Source organism: Amphiura filiformis, chromosome 5 (assembly GCF_039555335.1).
Source record: "Amphiura filiformis chromosome 5, Afil_fr2py, whole genome shotgun sequence".
NCBI classification, from domain to species: domain Eukaryota; kingdom Metazoa; phylum Echinodermata; class Ophiuroidea; order Amphilepidida; family Amphiuridae; genus Amphiura; species Amphiura filiformis.
In genome coordinates this window covers 9,993,292-10,011,707 of record NC_092632.1, presented here as the reverse complement: position 1 = coordinate 10,011,707, position 18,416 = coordinate 9,993,292, and the positions used below count along the sequence as shown (strand labels likewise).

The window sequence follows — 18,416 nt, the reverse complement described above, 5'->3', positions numbered from 1 at the left end:
CTACTAAGAACGTGTGGTTGATAACTGAAGATTCGATCCATGTTATAAACACAGGATTATCGCATCCGTTGATGGTTCAAATTGGTGATATTCGAATGTTAACGTAATAGCTCGTAATTAATCTCAGTATACCTTATGATACTCTCAGAGTACATTGACATTATTTGACTGCTTGAAGCACAAAATGTATAACCACTTTTGTTTAATCTTACATATTAATTTCTAAGCGCTCTATGTTTAGCAAAGTCATAGTTCATTGAATTTACAAGCGTATGACAAAACAGGCGAAAGTAGTAACTTTGCGCACAAGATTTGCAATTTAAAGAGAACTGGCCATTGCCCATTTAAATAACTTAAGTATAATGGACAATTTAAGATTGCTCTTACATTTAATGACATAACATTTTTAAAATATTGTAAGGATCACTCGGGGTTTTGACTTTTAAAACCTACATTTTGGTCAAAAATTGTGCGTGAATAGGTCGTTTTCAACAGATTTACCACATTTGCCTTGCTATAAACATTGAATTGCGTCATCTGTTGACGTAATGCTTGCTTGGACGAAATTGTGTGCTCGGATGTATCGAGGTGGAAACTGTGCATAGATGCGTTTATAAGAGGATCGTTTTGTAGCCAAACCTTTCCATAATGGTAGTTAACCCTTTTTGTCCAGCAAGCAACCACTGCAATTAACCTTCTTGAGTTCCAATCAATCAGTCGATATTTGCCTAATTCTAGAGGTGGTAATTTAAATGTTATGCGTGTAGGTTTTGTACAAAAAGGATATGAAAAGAATTAAAAATTGATCTTTATAATCTTTTTACTAGAGGTTCTTTTCCGCAAAGCTCATATAACACTTTCAAATGCAGTTAAGACACCTAGTTATAGTGTTTACCGATGTTGACTGTTTACGCTTCCTGTGGACGTTCTTAGGTTGTTGAAATATCGAGAATATTTGAAGACTTATTGATAAAGGCGGGGAAAAGCACTTTCCACCATGCAGAGTGGCTTTAAAAAAAAACAAAGCAAATAATGCGAAATGTGCGCCTATGTGGCAATTAAGATCTTTATCGGCAACTTTTGTTGACACGTGCTGCTTTGTTTGTTTGTTAATTTGTAATGTAAGATCTGTAGTTTTTTAAGATGTATTTTTGTTCAGCGACGAGGTCGTGTATTTTATTTGTTATTGCTGTTGTTTAATTCGAAAGAGAATGTTCCAGACAATAATGGCATTAGAACAGCTATGGACGTTTCAGCTACATTTATTTTGATATATTATTATTCTTTCTTTAATCCTATAGCAATTACATACAACTGACAAATGAAAATAGTTAAACCAATAACTTTATCAAATGAACATAGTGATATCAACAACTTGTCCCGAAACTGGTCATGTTTACGGCTCTGCAGCTCTGCAACCAACCGAAATACCAAAACATACAAAATTCACATTCAAGATGTAAGGCAACACTGATGTTAGTAGTAGATTGCATTTACACTCTACTCATTTTATGTGACACATTGTTCCTCTATCGTCATTTCAGTGTGCTCTAATAAATTAATAAGTCAAATGTCTTGGCGTAACTGTTTCACATGTGACGGTGCATTAGGATGTCCAACTTTCGAAGTGGCATGTGAATGCGCCCGCTTTTGACGCACAATTCCACATTGCAATATTTAAGCTGCGCACTAAACATTGTCGATTTTAGGACGAAACGTCAAAATAGGAACAAACTATTTGCATACGATAACTTTGATGATCTTTAATACTAACTTGCTTACAGATTAGGCCTAAATGTGTTTTTCAGGCTCACACTACTTCGATCAAGATGACGCAACCTAGCTGTAATTGGAAGCTGTACAAAGAAAAGAGTGAAACTCACCAATCATCTGAAACAATTCTACAAATGCAACTCTTCAGTCTGAATTGAATTTATTTAATTTTAAATTTTGTGATGTGCCCTGAGTAATTTAATTTGATGATTTACGACTACATCTGTCCAAATGGAAGCCTTCTAAGTAGTTACCTTTCCTTTCCTAGTACTAGAAATTCTACCAGCTAACATAACGTTATATGAAACATCAATCAGGCAACTACAGTAGGCCTACTGTTCCTTGGCGACAATCCAGAATTTCCAAATTTACGCGATTTATACGGGATGCTTCATCTTTTAGCTTCTTTTACTGTATGCCTATATATATGCAATGCATCGCCAGTGTTCAAGGTCAAACGTATATTAACGTTTAAGCGGATGCATAATGTGTCATATTCAAATGCTGCAACTACGTCGTATAATCGAGTAAATACACTGCCAGACCAAAGAAACAATTATTTGCATGTTCTTGACACCTTCGCTTCCCCTATTTTGTCGGAATAAATTTGAAGACACCTGGGATGGTTGAAAGCAATGTTACAGATGAAGTAATCCGTAACTATGGATACCACATTCAACTGAAAACGCCTTTTGCAAAACAGAACATTTTGTGGAAAGCACGAATATCGGGGACTGAAAATTAGTCCTTAATCTTAAATTAATTATATTTGTGAATAACCTTTTAATGAAATAATTTTTATGACAGGCTACTAAATAACCGATCCATTTACAGTTCATTAACGGCTAGAAACTTGCTTTCTTCATTTCCTTATTTTGACACAAATGGACTGATCGAGGTACAGACAGCTGGTAAGCACTGATGACGAACATGATTCTGTAAGAGACTTGTCTCCTCCTCTTAATGCATCAACTCATTCAAAATGGCGTATTTCCTCAAGTTATTAACCAAGTAAACATCGTTTATATCCTATAGGTTTATTCATATTCAAGTTTTGAATTTGGAGACTCGTGTGAATTTTGTATGTATTGGTATTTCGGTTGGTTGTATGTAAATTTGGAAGTTCTGGATTGTCGCCAAGGAACTGCAGTTCCCTGATTGATGTTTGATATAACGTTATGCTAGCTGGTAGAATTTCCATTACTATGAAAGGTAAATACTTAGGAGGCTTCCATTTGGACACATGTAGTCGTAAAATCTTGAAATTTTAAAATTTTACCCACAAAATTCAATTCAGACTGAAGAGTTGCATTTGTAGAATTGTTGCAGATGATTGGTGATTTTTGAATTCAAAGTTTCACTCTTTTCTGTGTACAGCTTCCAATGACAGCTAGGTTGTGTCATCTTGATCAAAATACTATGAACCTGAAAAACATATTTAGGCCTAATCTGTAAGCAAGCTTGTATCAAAGATCATCAAAGTTATCATATGCAAATAGTTTGTCCCTATTTTGACGTTTCGTCCTAAAATCGACAATGTTTAGTGCGCAGTTTAAATAGTGCAGTGTGGAATTGTGCGTCAAAAGCGGGCGCATTCACATGCCACTTCGAAAGTTGGACATCCTAATGCACCGTCACATGTGAAACAGTTATGCCAAGACATTTGACTTATTAATTTATTAGAGCACACTGAAATGACGATAGAGGAACAATGTGTCACATAAAATGAGTAGAGCGTAAATGCAATCTACTAACATGTTGCCTTGCATCATGGTGGTTAATCGTCAGATGCAAGTCAGCATGATTGTGTACACTAATGTCTAATTTTATAACATTGCTGAGTTGCTGGTGTCATTTCTCGGCATGATATGGGGGATAACATCTAGGAATGTGCTAGAATATCACCGCCGAATTGGTTTTTAAGCACATGTGATTTATGCCATTTCGACAAATCAGACGATGACAACAACAACAACAATAACAACAATAACAATAACAATAACAATAATAATAATAATAATAATAATAATAATAATAATAATAATAATAATAATAATAATAATAATAATAATAATAATAACACTAATAATAATAATAATAATAATAATAATAATAATAATAATAATAATAATAATAATAATAATGATAATAATAATATATTAGCATACGGTTAATACCAGGAAACAGTATAAAACTTTTTCCTGGGCTTAACCGGTCAAACAATAATTATTTATACCAATTCAGCTTACTCGATTTAGTTATCGCAAAATTTAAGTATAAATATGGAATGTTACTTTTATTGATCTACTTAAAATAAGTAATATTTCCCCAGAGATGAAAAATAATTGCAACAGCTTACTCATTTCGTGAGAAACATGCAAAAAGTTTTCAGTTAATGTTAAAGTTAACTTCATGTTGTTCAGTGAATTCATGTGATTACTATAATAATGGAATTAAATATTAAATCTACAGGAATCATATTAATACATGAGAAACTATGGGCAGTTCAAATCCACGATGAGGTGATTTCCGTTCTCTCCTATTTCACGTGTTTAACCAACTTGACTAAAAGTGGGCTGGGACGGTAATGTGAAGCTGAAATTTATTTACGGGAGGAAATTGGCCTGCCAATATAGCGCACATCATGTAAAACTTCTATACCAAATTACAGGTGAGCATTATTTGTGAACCTGCATATTCAACATTGATATCATAATATTAAATATATAGAGGTTATCGCAGTTTCTAGAAAAAGCTTAAAATATGTGCACCTGGTACGAGAAGAAAATACTGAAAACAATAACATTATTTCTTGAATACATATCACGAGGTGCAAAACATTTATCAAAATGAACATGATGAATGGGAATATTGGGAAAACTGTAATTGTCTTTATCTTTATTTATCTAAACTATGAAGATGGAAAAAATATCACCATTTACTTGTTGTTGTTGGTTTTGTTGTTCAAGTTACTATTTTGACTGCTTATTGAGTGGTTAGGGCGTTGACACAAGAGACACGATTAATAAATGCCTTAAGGGTTCTAAAATGAGCGTTTATTGCGTTTCGACAGTATTTTTTGTGGGACATGAGAGCACCTCAGACCTATCGAATTGCATTCTGAATACGAAGCATGTCTTTCTGATATCAAATAATTTTCATTTTTGAAAATCACAATATAATACAAATTTTATGACAAATTATAAAAATTGATATTTTTCAAATTTTGATATATAACAGTCCTCGAATTAAATTATATAAATCTAATGATATATTCTTAAAGTGTATGTAGCAGGGAGGAAAAGCCGACGGTCAATTGAAAATTTTGACCTTTCATATTGAAGATATGGATTTTTTTCCCAAAAAGACCTAATTTTTTTTTGTGTTTTGGGAAAAAAAATCCATATCTTCAATACGAAAGGTCAAAATTTTCAATTGATCGTCGGCTTTTCATCCCACCTACATACACTTTAAGTATAAATCATCAGATTTATAAAGTTTACTTCAAGTACTGTTAAATATCAAAAATATCAATTTTAATGATTTGCCATAAAATGTGTATTAAATTGCGAATTTCAAAAATCAAAATTATTTGATATCAGAATGACATTCTTCGTATTCAGAATGCAATTCGATATGTCTGATGTGCTCTAATGTCCCAAAATAAATACTGTCCAAACGTTCATACCCCAGCCCTTAATGGCACACACTGGATTATGTACAACTTATGTCAATGACCATATCCGTTTGCATAGGTTTCCGAGATACGGTGTACAATGTGACCCAAACACCTCGTTACTTGCTTTGATTTCTAAAACTTAACTTAAAAAGTTCATTTCAATATACATGTATTTCTCCATATTCTTTAATGACATCTTCTTAAAAATATGTGGTTGAATTATTACAGAAGTATTAACACAAATAACAGAATGGCGTCAGTTCAAATTAAATGGTCAAAAACATTATATCCACAGGTAATTATTACAATGAGTATGCCTACCGTACTTAGTAGTTACCCGGTCTTCAATGGGCTAATGTCGAACTAGTTTTTTGTTAATTGAAATTCTTTTTCTGTAATTTCTGCACCAATTATTCTTATAAAGATATCATTAGAGAGAAACAATATTTCGAAATAGAATTTCTGAACTAAGAAACCCGACTTTAAAAATGGGTAACGAGATTTTAGGACCACAGGTCCACAGGCCACACTGATAAACGTATCTGTTGAAAAAAAAATCAACATTTACTTGTTGCTGTTTTTGTTGTGCAAGTTTGTTTCTTTGATTTCGTTGTTTGTTTATTTTTGATGAAACCTCGACGGAATAAGATGGCTCAATTTATTGCTGACCCCCAATAAGATAAAGTCTGCTCATTTATAGATCAATAAAAAGGCATTTAACAGTAACAGTAATGTCATTGTATGTTGAATCAAGCTCATTGCATGGATCATGTACATAGTTCGTTGACACAAGAAGAAAAATTTAATGAATGCCTTTCAAATGACACAAACTTGATTTTGTACAACTTCAGTCAATGACAATTTCCCTTTGCATAGGTTTCGGAGAAAGGCTGTGCAGTGTGATCCAAAAACCTCGTTACTCACTTTCAAGGTTGATTTCCCATAGTTTTCAAAATATTTCTTCATATTCTTAAATGACACCTGATGAAAAATATGTTGTGAAATATTGACAGAGAAGCATTAGCAAAAATAGGTTTTATGTTAAAGAGTCAGAAGGCAATTTGTCACAAGTAATTATTGCAATGTAAATCATTGGTCATTTACTCGGTTTTTGCTAGTTTTTGCTCCTTTGACTTTTAAACTCTCCTGAAATAGATTTTCTAAAACAAGACTTAAAGTGATAAATAAGCAAACAACATCTCATTTTCTCGTTTCTTTGATTTAAAGGCGGGTCATAGCGGTACCTGACCTAACGGTATTTGTGCTCAAATATTGAGAAAAATAAACCTTACAGGGGGGGGAAATAGGGAAAACCTTCGTTTTACCTATTATGTATCATAACTCAATAACTGCAATACATATTGCAATATAAATGTGACCAGTGGCTTCATTGACTCATTTCCTATGTGATCAAGATGTAGAAGTAAACTGTATTATTTAAGCATAATTACAAAAAATGGGAAAATATGACCTAAAGGCTGTGTCGCTCGTGTGAACAGAGAAGAAACTAGAGCAACTGTGCCCTTTGCAAGGGCACGAGGTAAGTTAGGCGGATGACTGTGACGATCTGATCAAGCAGCAATACTGTGCTGGATAGTATTAATTTTAATAAGACTGTTTCATTTAATAATTGCGGTTTTAATATACCCTGATCGTGGAAAGCTTGCATTTTGAAAACTTGACCTTTGACCTCTGTATGACCCCCTTAATGACCTTAAATGAATTTTAAAATATTTAAAACATGTTAAGAATGCCATAAGGATCATTGCATTCAAATTTCAGCTCAATTGAAGCATTTTGAAAACTTGACCTTTGACCCCTTTATGACCCCTTAATGACCTTAAATGCATTTTTAAATGTTTTCAACATGTTTAGAATGTCTTAAGAATCATTGCATTTAAATTTCAGCTCAATTGGAGCATTTTGAAAAACTTGACCTTTGACCCCTTTATGACCCCTTAATGACCTTAAATGAATTTTTTAAATGTTTAGAATGTCTTAAGGATCATTGCATTTAAATTTCAGCTCAATTGGAGCATTTGGAAAAACTTGACCTTGACCCCTTTATGACCCTTTAATGACCTTCAATAAATTCTAAAATGTTTTAAACATGTTTAGAATGTCATAAGGATCATTGCATTTAAATTTCAGGTCAATCAGAGCATTTTTGGTTAAAATGAACTTTTTTGACCCCTGTGACCTCTTGGATGACCTCTGACGTTAAACAACCCATAACTTTTGTAGCCAGCTACCCTATACTGCTTGTGACTGAGTTTGGTCGAAATCCGATCAAGAATGTGGCAGTAGTAGCAAATTGTGAGAAAGAAGAAAGAAAGAAGAAATGGCAAGAAAGAAATAAGTTAGGCTGCCCGCCTAACTTAAGCCCGCCTAACTTAATAATGACGTTTTCTTAAGGGATGTATAGATGGCGGGAACCTGGCTTGGATTCCAGAGGGAGTGTGCCTGTAAGAGACACAGCCATCAGAATAGAACTAGCTCAGATCGTGCGCCAAATAATGTAGCAGTTCAGAAATTGCAAGTATTTCCCAGCCTTGAAAAAAAAGGCAGAGCTGGGAATCGAATCGAATACTTAATGCAGAATGCAGTTAGTATTTTAGTTACAAAATTCCAAACATTCTATTATTTATAATTTTCTGCTATACACGCAAAGGGGCTGTGCTTTTAATATCCGCGCCTAATCAACAATGGGTCTTTCACTCCATTGCCAAATTACTGTGTTCCCTGTAGGATTATGTATTGACCAGATCCTAAACAACTCAGTCGTGAACTGTATACTTTATAACGGATCACAATACCCAATCAACCATAAAACAGGTCAGTCATTGGCCGGCTTGCTGAATAGCAGGGCACTATACAAAGAGATACATCATGGCTTGTGCCAATCACAACACAAGGTTGGTATAACTATATCCTTGGTATAAATCAAGATAATTGTCAATAAACGTATCCAAAGCAGTATAATATAGACGTAGACGCAAGCTTTCATGCGGGAAATATAAACACACTCGCTATAGTCGTGCTCTTTTTTTTATGAGATATTGATACGGCACCGAAGACTACAGCTGTTCCGATCTCAGCCAGGAACCCTGTTTCCATATGAATATATTGAAATTCAAAGTAATTCAAAGTAGTTATATCGTCAAGAGACCCACATAGAGGAATACGACATCTATCCTGAGCCACTATGCATTCTGTTGCCTGCTAAAGCCCACGATCAGACATAAATTTCAAAAGGAGACTGTCCAGATATCAGCGTTAATTTCATGGTAAGCTTAAAACGCATTGAAAGCGCCAAATGGCAGTCACAAAATATTAGTAAATCACCAAAGCGAATGGTAACGCAGGTATGTGGAAAAGAACTGTAACAAAGTATGTGCACAAAGATTTGTCTTTGGCACGTCGCTTTAAAAAAAAGATTTTCAGCAAAAATATCAAATTTTGGAAAAACGTCCCAAAATTTAAAACAAACATGAACTTTCCAAAATAAATACATATTCGCACTCGGCGGCCCAGTCACTACCTGCCGCTGTGATTTGTGGTAACTCTTCGCTTCCCCTCATACGCCAGGCCTTTTAAGGCGTATTTATTTAGTACATATCACTATGGGACTGGTATTTCGAAGCGAAGACTCGCAGGCGTTGACGCAACTAAAAGCCACAATTAATGAATACTTTCAAACTTGAATTTGTACAACTTAAGTCCATGGCAATTTCCGTTGTCAGAGTTTTTCAGAGACCATTGGAGACATGCTGTATAAAGTTATAAGCACTTTGCTTTAAATGTATTAAATCTTATCCGTTTTATAGGTCATTTGACCTCCTTTACGACTAGAAAAGAGGCCACACTAATGGTCATTATGTTCTCCATAATATTTTACCGAGATCATATTTGAAGGCAGGGGATTGTAGAAAATTGTGTATCTTACGATCTATAACAATGTCATCTAACGGCCTTAAAGTTATCAGAGAGGTTGAAATACTATGTAAGCAAGTAAGCAAAGTCATATGGCGGGATTTTCAACAAAATGTGTGCAATAAGGAGTGATTTAACTGTTGATATACAAGGTATCTGCAACATTCAAAAGGATTCTGTTGATAATCATGATTAGCTATGATTACTTGTTGAGGGTGATTTGTTTCTCCAGTAGGCTGAGATATACAACAACTGCACTGAGCCAGCCAACCTGCCAGCAGAAATCGCTAGGTATTTAACGCGTAGATTTACTGATGTAACATGAAATGCCAGACTCCTGTATTTGTCATATCGAACGCACGTGAAACAGGATTCTCCCTCCAGGCGTGCCCTTTTTTTAAAGCTTTTCTTTTGGAAGATCAGATAGCACACTCTAACATGAATTTACCTAGTATTTTTTTGCCGTCACTTTTATTGGTCAGTACTTCGAATTTAGGTGCACTGATACTTATAGCTGGAAAGTAGTGTACATTACATAAAATTACCTATATTTCCTTACTAGCATTGGGACAAAAATAATGTCCCCTCCGAAGCACTGGTAATTACATGGTTCTTACCAAACGAATTTGACTTAAAATCAGAAAATAACGTTTACCATTGTTAAGGTATCAGATCTACTAAATAGGGTTTTGATTGATTGACGAGGGACGTTGCCTTGTTAGTAAACATCCTCAATAGTACGCCATGAACGGTTTTCCCTGTATAAAATGCATTTCATAAGATGTTATTGTTTGCCTGTAAATTAGATTGGCAAATTCTCTGCACTGTCATTTCCACGCAATAATATGTTTTCTTTCCCATCTGGATAATTATACTTCAACGATTTTCAATGGGAACGCATCGTTGTATTGCACACAACACGGCCCTGCAAGGTGCTAACACTTCAAAGTGTTCATAGTTCTGGTCGCTAGGGTTCAAATCCCCTCACAGGCATGGAATCCTACGTAATATGTATCATGTTCGCTTCCATCTAGCGATCAATAACCTGAATAACCATTGTGTAATTCAATTCAATGCACAAGCTCATACACATGTGGTTCTTTGATGTCAATCGCATACAATATAACCTGTGATCAATAATGAACGTTGGTCAAAAGACGAGCTTACTGAAGTGAAAAATTATGTACATGCAGATTCATCATTTATGCATATTGCCTTGAAAATCATAAAAAGCAACTGCTTGATCAACCCAAATGGTTTTATTAGCGTTATTTCTAAACCAAATTTCAAAACCACAAAGTGTTTTACCTGACTTTTGACCCAGAAATGTATGAATTTGATGAGAAATTGTGATGAAAAATAATATTTCACAAGTCGGATTCAGAAAGAGAAAATCTCATTACATACGTTAATTACATCACAATCCAAACATAGATGGTTAAGTTCACGGAGAATGTTACAAACTGTTGTATCTTTTGCCATATTGTTTTTCTATAGGGAATAATGTTTTATCGTTAAAATCGGACATGAAAACCTATCAAAAACAAAACAAAAACGTGCATCGCTATTTGTATGCATGAAACAAATTATAAGAATTGTTCAGAAGTGACCTAACACTTATGAAGGCTGTATCTTGAGAAAGCGCATGGTCTGATGCTAGAATCTTGGCAAGGACACTCTGGTGAAATAAAGAAAAATATATGTGATTGATTTTGTGTGACTTTTGAGCGTTAAATGTTTCAAAATTTAAAAATGAACAAAATGCGAGTAACTATGATGTCATCAACATGACAATAATATTCATGATAAATATTTATTGCCCCCTAAAAAAGAAATGGTTAACAAATGGTTTGAATACATCGCACGACCTTATAGTAACTGTATCTAGAAATTTGTGCAAGTTACTTGTCAATTTTCGCCAGAAACGAGCTTTTTCTACGGTTACTGCCTAGCTCATTAGCGCGATATGGGATATTCTTTACCTCGAATTTACTGCCCTCTGTTGACGACAGGGCTTCGAACTCTTATCAAGGCGATCTAAGAAGTGCAGGGCCGTGACAAGCACCACGGGCCAATCAATAAAGCACACAATGTAACAGGCACAATTGAATCGTTAAAATTGCAACTTTTGATTTTGAGGTTTGAGGGTTTGGAGATGCATATCTTGTTCAATTCTCATCGATTTTCACGAACAGGGTGTCAAATGAGAAAGCAAAGTCCAATTAACAAAATGTATATTTCAGAATAATCCAAAATTATCAGGTTGTTGAACAGCAAGGATGACTATAACTGACGAGTTTCTTTTTGTGCCAGGTGTATAAGTAAGAACTGCATGCGCCCAAACCATTCTTTATCTCAGTTACCAACTCAGGTATAGTACTCGTTACTTTTATACTATTTCGAGTGAGCAGAGGAGGGGAAAAGCAATAGTACCGGTACATGTCACGGTTCAAAAATTACTTTGGACGAATTAAGGTAGTCTCATTATCACTTTCAGAAACTTTGCATCTATAGAACTGATCTCTGCAAAGGATTCCTGTTTACGACCAGATTATTATCCGGGATTATTATGGTGTTCCTATTTGATAAATTCCATGTCGTGTAAAATTGCACATAGTTATTGCAAATTATCAAGAGAAAACCTCAGGAAAGGGATCGACAGACGAAACAAATCTGACACTAGCTATAAATCTATCAAAAATAACCAGGCAATATGATGACTAACTAATAATATTTAATTACCTATATTATTTCAATGTTATTCAACAAATCCTATGCCAAAGCCAATAAAATGACCCACGAGTAACACTTGTTTTTAAATTAAAAGGCTTAACAAGAATCTAGTTAAGATGTTTAAAGTCTTGGGTAATCTCCTTTGCTTAAATTGAATTGAAGTAAATAGTACACAGAAATATTTCGACACATATTCTATATTAGTACCTTCCGGGATAGTGTTTCTAAATGATATTTAAAGGATTAGTTTTTCCTTTGCCACCCTAATGGGACATATTTTCTACATGCAGGAAGTTGAGTGACCATCATATCAAGATTCCGACCCAACTTAACGCATTTCTCCTGCTTCATGCTTGGATAGCATGCTTGTGATTTGATGGAAATTAAAAGTCGATGTAATCTCGCGTAATGCTCACGTAAAGCAATTCATTTCTGTTAGGAAATAAAACATTAACACCGGAGTTTCTCATATTACATCAAGTCTATTATCCCTATGAAAGATTTATTATGGATTCATATCTAGAAACCTTGGTTGAATTTCTTTTATGACACATACACAAATAAAGAAAAATCATATTACAATGACAAATATGAAAATATAGAGGAAATATGGATCTAATTAAAATGTCTCCGAATCTAAATTGCCTGATTAGGTAATGGTTACACTGCATTGGACAAATATTAATATCAGACCTGTAAATGACATTACTAATTCTCGTCTCGCAACAATAATGATTAATAATTATTACAAAGCAAATAGATAAACAAATCGAAGGCAAATGTTAACAACGTTTATATTATTGATTTTCTACATATTTGGGCAAATAGTGAATTCAGGAAGACTGTTAATAAACGTGATAAAACGAGATCGAGATATTTTTTGATCCAAATGTTTCGGCAGCACACCTTACGAGTCGAGACTGATAGCTTACTTCTACCCAACGTGATCCACTATAGTACGCACATTACATTTCCTGGGTCAACTATTGTGATATTTACTCCGCACGTTATAATCTTGCGATAGCCAAGGCCTTTTACTGTCACATCATTAAGGGTTATTACGAAGCTGGCTTTTCATGTTCACTCAACCTGTACAATCGAACGCAAATGAACTATGTGACGTTGAATGATTATTTACATAACAGTAAGAATCGTGATCGTTGGGGCCCGCCCAGCTATTTAAATATCAAACCAGATATGTTATTTACCATAAAAATTCTAAAGCCTTCATAAGTCCCTGACAACAATAGGTCTGCAAGCTCCTAAAGTGAGACTAAATATCATAATAGTTGTTCCCGAGTTTCTCATAAGAAAGGAGACCAACCATCTAGAATTCAGCTCGCATCTGCTGAAAACAGTTATAGTTCGGTGTTTCACCGAAATATTGGTATCAAATTGTGAGTATTGAACAACAGGTTTGCATCTCTTTTTCATGCCTTCAGCAACTTCGTATCAATATATTCATTATTTTATCATTTGCTTACATGTTGCTTGTCGATAAATTCAATGCATTCAATTTGTATATTAAATGCTCAAAGGTAATAAGGTTTAAAAGAATGGATTAGTCTAATCCAATACATCTCTGCCTCTCTTCTCATCACAGAATATGTATTCTGTGTCTTTTGGTGTGGCTTCAATCAATTATCAGTAGTTTATGAATAATTGTATACTAAATACCACAACAAAGTAGGCTACACAACCACAAACAGTACCTTTAGCACTTGCAAATTTAACCCAATCAAACCGAAAGCACTCATGACTATGTATCAAAAGCCACACCAGATACTAATTCAGTTAATAATATCTGATAAAAACAAGCCAACAATTTCCGATTGGTAATATGTCAGGAAATACACTGTCTCTAAAACATTAAAGATGGGCCGGGTGTTAATCCACTATAGATACACATGGTACCTGAAGAGTGATTAGAAGTCAAAACTAGGTGATCGTGACTTATTGTTGATTAATCATGTTATCTAAGAAGTTTTCCAATACATATATCTACCCCTGGAAAGGGTAAGTTTAACAATTAGCATTTATAAAACAAAACAAAAACGCGCATGTCCCCAACACAAGTGTTGCAGAGCCACTCTATTGCTGTTGAAAAACTTTTTCATGTCTTCCAAAACCTCAAGAACAATAAGTATGCCTGTGATTCTAGCATTAATCATATTATCTAAGAAGTTTTCCAATACATATATCTAACCCTGGAAAGGGTAAGTTTAACAATTGCCATTTATAAAACAAAACAAAAAACGCGCATGCTTCAACGGATTACCTGCAATTTCTTGTCCCCACGACAAGTGTTGCAGAGCCACTCTATTGCTGTTGAAAAACTTTTTCATGTCGTCCAAAACCTCAAGCACAATAAGTATGCCTGTGATTCTAGCATAAAATGTGATTTTAATTGATCAATTGATAATTTGTTATAATTATTTTGATCACAAAATACCGCATATTGTATTGATCACCTGAATACGTTTTGCAAAACGTTATAGTGAAACAAGCGACTCTGAACCAGAGCAGAGTATCACCATTTGTCGAACTACACACAACCCAACCGAAATCAATGCCTAGCTAGAACGAGCCATGTTTACATGTTTACGATTGCAATGTTAATTCTAGGTCAAACTGTTGTTTAAGCCAATTTCCAAAACATTTTCAGCTTAGAGACATGTTGAGCCTTATCACTCAACTCGCAAACATGATTAATAAGAATACTTCACAAAGATGTCCGGTCGGGCATTTACACCTGCCTAACTGACCCCTAACTTCTTGAAATATGAAATTGCCGTGGATTTGTTAGCCGCGATTAGCCACTTAACGCTAATTTGACGTTGATGATGTGGGTTGTCAAATTAATTCAATTTATTAACTTAAGGCCACTTGTCTTGTTAAGCATCTTCAACCTGTTTTGTTGTGATTCTTTTTTTCACTTCAGTGTCACAGTTTGTAATGAAGTAATTTTTTGTCATATATCAATGACCATATTAAACTGTTTCTATCCATAGGTAATGAACCATGGTGAAACAGCCAAGTGCAAGTGCCGATTAATAAAAAATACTAAGGTTTGATACTCGAAGGTACAGTGTAACAATGTTACAAACCACTTAAGCGGTGGCGTATTATCCCATGGTAATAAATATTTGCATGCTGGTTATTCTCTCCTATGGAGTACAGCATCCCACGTTGCTTATTCCGCAGGCTATATAATATCAGAGAATACAATCATATGAATCTCATGTTTATCTATATATAAATTGGCCTCGAGATTGACTGGAATTTGCAACTTGAATTGTTTAGATAAGATCATCGCGGGTACAAATCCCGGTACAAATACATATGAGGGTCATTCAAAAGGTTCTACCTCAATGATTATACTCTGACATCTTGGCTACAAAATAAACGTTATTTGATTAAAATGTGATTTTGGGTTGTTAAGATGTGTTGTTTAAAGTGAATACAGATTTCTACAACTAGCTACTATTTAATTCTATGATTAAAGGAGAAGTATGGTAAGCTTTTACAAATTTATCAAAGTTGATTCATATTGAGCATCTTACTACTTACTGTGATCTTGAGATGATATACCTTTATGAGGCCACATCACTTATCATCACCAGTTGGTGTTTGCTGCAGCCTATTTCAAATGATGACAGATCATCAAAATGGACAAGTCGGACGTTTATAACCATCGGGATAACCATATGGAATTATAAACGTCTTGAGATGACTGAAGGCTTACAAATGTCCCAGCAATTCTTGTAATATGTTCTGGCAGCCTTTCAGAATACCTCGCGTGGTATACAAACCATTAAAGGACTATCAATACAAGTTTTAGGATGATTAGTTAATGTAAATCCTAGCCAAGAAACTTTGAAAGAAATTATGGTATTCTTTTTCATAATAATAGAATATCCATACAAATGAAATAAAATAATATGGAAAGAATGGGGAAAGTTTTGAAGTTTAATCTTCCAATTGAAAGTACAATTCATGTTCATGATTTTGCCCGTAAATTGTGTACATTTTAAGGAGAACCAAAAAACTTGCGCAAACAAGATTGTTCATATCAATTAAGTAGCTGTCGTTCGAAATATGTATTTCTTCAATCACGATGATTATTCAGATTGTCTAGCCAGATCATAACGTAGCTATTCCTCGTTGATGTCAGAACTGCCAAGCATGCAGGTGCAACAACAAGAGGGCATTTTCTAGAAATATGTCTGGCAAAACGGATATGCATCAATTAAATCGAGTCTTCTACCATGTCTACTGGACATGTTTGTGGACCTCGTGGGTCTTTGTTTCAAGTCAAAAAGAATATTTTATCTGGAAGTCAAATATTGTGATTGACACATTGACATGTGAATATACCATTACTAATGTCCTATATTTGTCAATTTCCTTTGCAAATCTAATAAATAGAATGACCGTTCACGACGAAACATAAAACTTCTGTTTAGACTATGTTCTATGTTATGTACAGACAATATTACCCTGCCTTACCACCGGGAAGTTTATATTTAACATCAATATTTCATGAATTCAAAAGTACTAAAGAAAGGTAACGTATTCCGTGAGAGAGAATGTGAAAAATTACATTGACTATAAGTTGCTTCAGGCACTCGTCATGTTCAAATACATTGTTGAAAAGTTTAAGACATTCAAGATATAACATACTATAGTGTACCTGCAACGTTCCAAGTTATGTATTTAACGAATATCACAAATACAAATTGATAATACCAATATGGTAATTGCAACACCAACAACAGATATGTGAAAGTAGTGTGACACTAAGTCAGTTGAATGCCTGAAAGTCGTAAGTGCAATTAGTAATAACCCATAATACACTTACGACCCTCTTGTATTCACAGGCGTCGATCTTATTGATTCACTTTATCTGGAATGCTTCATACTTTGAAGCACATGATATTCTCTAGATATATCTAGTGGCAACTGCAAAGTTATCTGGAATGCTTCATACTTTGAAGCACATGATATTCTCTAGATATATTCTCGACTTGAAAAACATAATATGTAATTTTATTATAATACACCAGGAATAATAAAGTATAACCGTCCTAATGAACATATTCAAAGAATAGACAGTAATGATGTGTACATGTGCAGGTTATATGCTCAGTATTTACCTGGATTGTTGGAAGAAGATGAACTTGATGATGATGAGGAGGAGGAGGCAGGAGGCTGTCCTGGTTGTGTTCTCGCTTGGTATCCATACCGAGAACTCGAATACGGATAGGTGTTTCTTGATTGCGTATACGGATAGGTGTTTCTTGATGATGACGACGACGACGACGAAGTCCTCGATGATGTGTATGGATAGGTTCTTGATGGGTATCTTCTTGATGAGGTATATCTATTCACTCCGGATGGTGAAGACTGGGATGAGGGATTAGAACGGACTGGTTGCGTATTTTGTACGGTACTTCTTGAAGAAGTCGATGTACTTGGATAGGTTCTGTACCTTCCAAATGATGTTCTTTGTGAGTACATTTGACGCTGGCATTGTTTGCCTGTAAAGCCGGGTTTACAAATACAATCTTTGGTATGGTGGATACATAAACCTCCATTTAAACAAGGTGGGTTGCATACGGCTGTAAGGAAACAAGAAAAAAACATTATTCAGTATGTAGAATTGAGTTAAATTACATTTTTACACTAAAGTACAATTTCAAGCGTTGTATGCCCTGTGGAATTGCTGTCAGAATGCAAGAGTGATTTATGAGATCTTAAATCTACCTATTCAACCAACATGTTCAATACTACTATTTACTGCAAGGTATCATTAGAAACATACGTAAAGAAATAAATCATTTGGACAGTAAAGTGAATATTTGCAAAATGCTTATTCGTCTTTTTTCTGATATCGATTGTAAATTAAGTCGTCGTATTAGCTTCAAACAATGCAAAGGTTCTCAAGGTTACGCCGTATCATAATATATAAGGCCATTAGAGACATTCAGCGTAGTTGGGGACAACATACACAGCATGAACTTACGAAACAGAATATGAATCCAATCAAATGATCATTTGGATTATTGTTTTTGTAACAAAAATTGAAACAAACAAATTGCAAAACACAGTGTGCCGTTTGACAGGAGGTATATTATGCTTTGACCCGATTTAGACTGGCACTTCTTACTTAGTCTGCATGTACAGGGTGTCCCTGAAAGAACTGTATCTGTGTCTGGAACTGTTTTTAGCAACTTTAACGCATAACCCAAACATAACTAAATAGCCGACGTGGTTGAGGAATATATCAGCTATCACA

General features: G+C 34.7%; 1 protein-coding gene across 12 annotated transcripts in view; it reads right to left on the bottom strand.

Moving 5' to 3' along the window:
* Nucleotides 1-18,416, bottom strand: part of LOC140152591 (uncharacterized) — a 137,208-nt gene that overhangs the window by 79,144 nt on the left and 39,648 nt on the right. For all 12 annotated transcript variants that reach the window (XM_072174991.1, XM_072174993.1, XM_072174997.1 and 9 more), the window contains one exon: nt 17,275-17,739. In XM_072174991.1, coding sequence (XP_072031092.1) covers nt 17,275-17,739 — 465 coding nt within the window. The remainder of the gene's footprint in view (nt 1-17,274; nt 17,740-18,416) is intronic.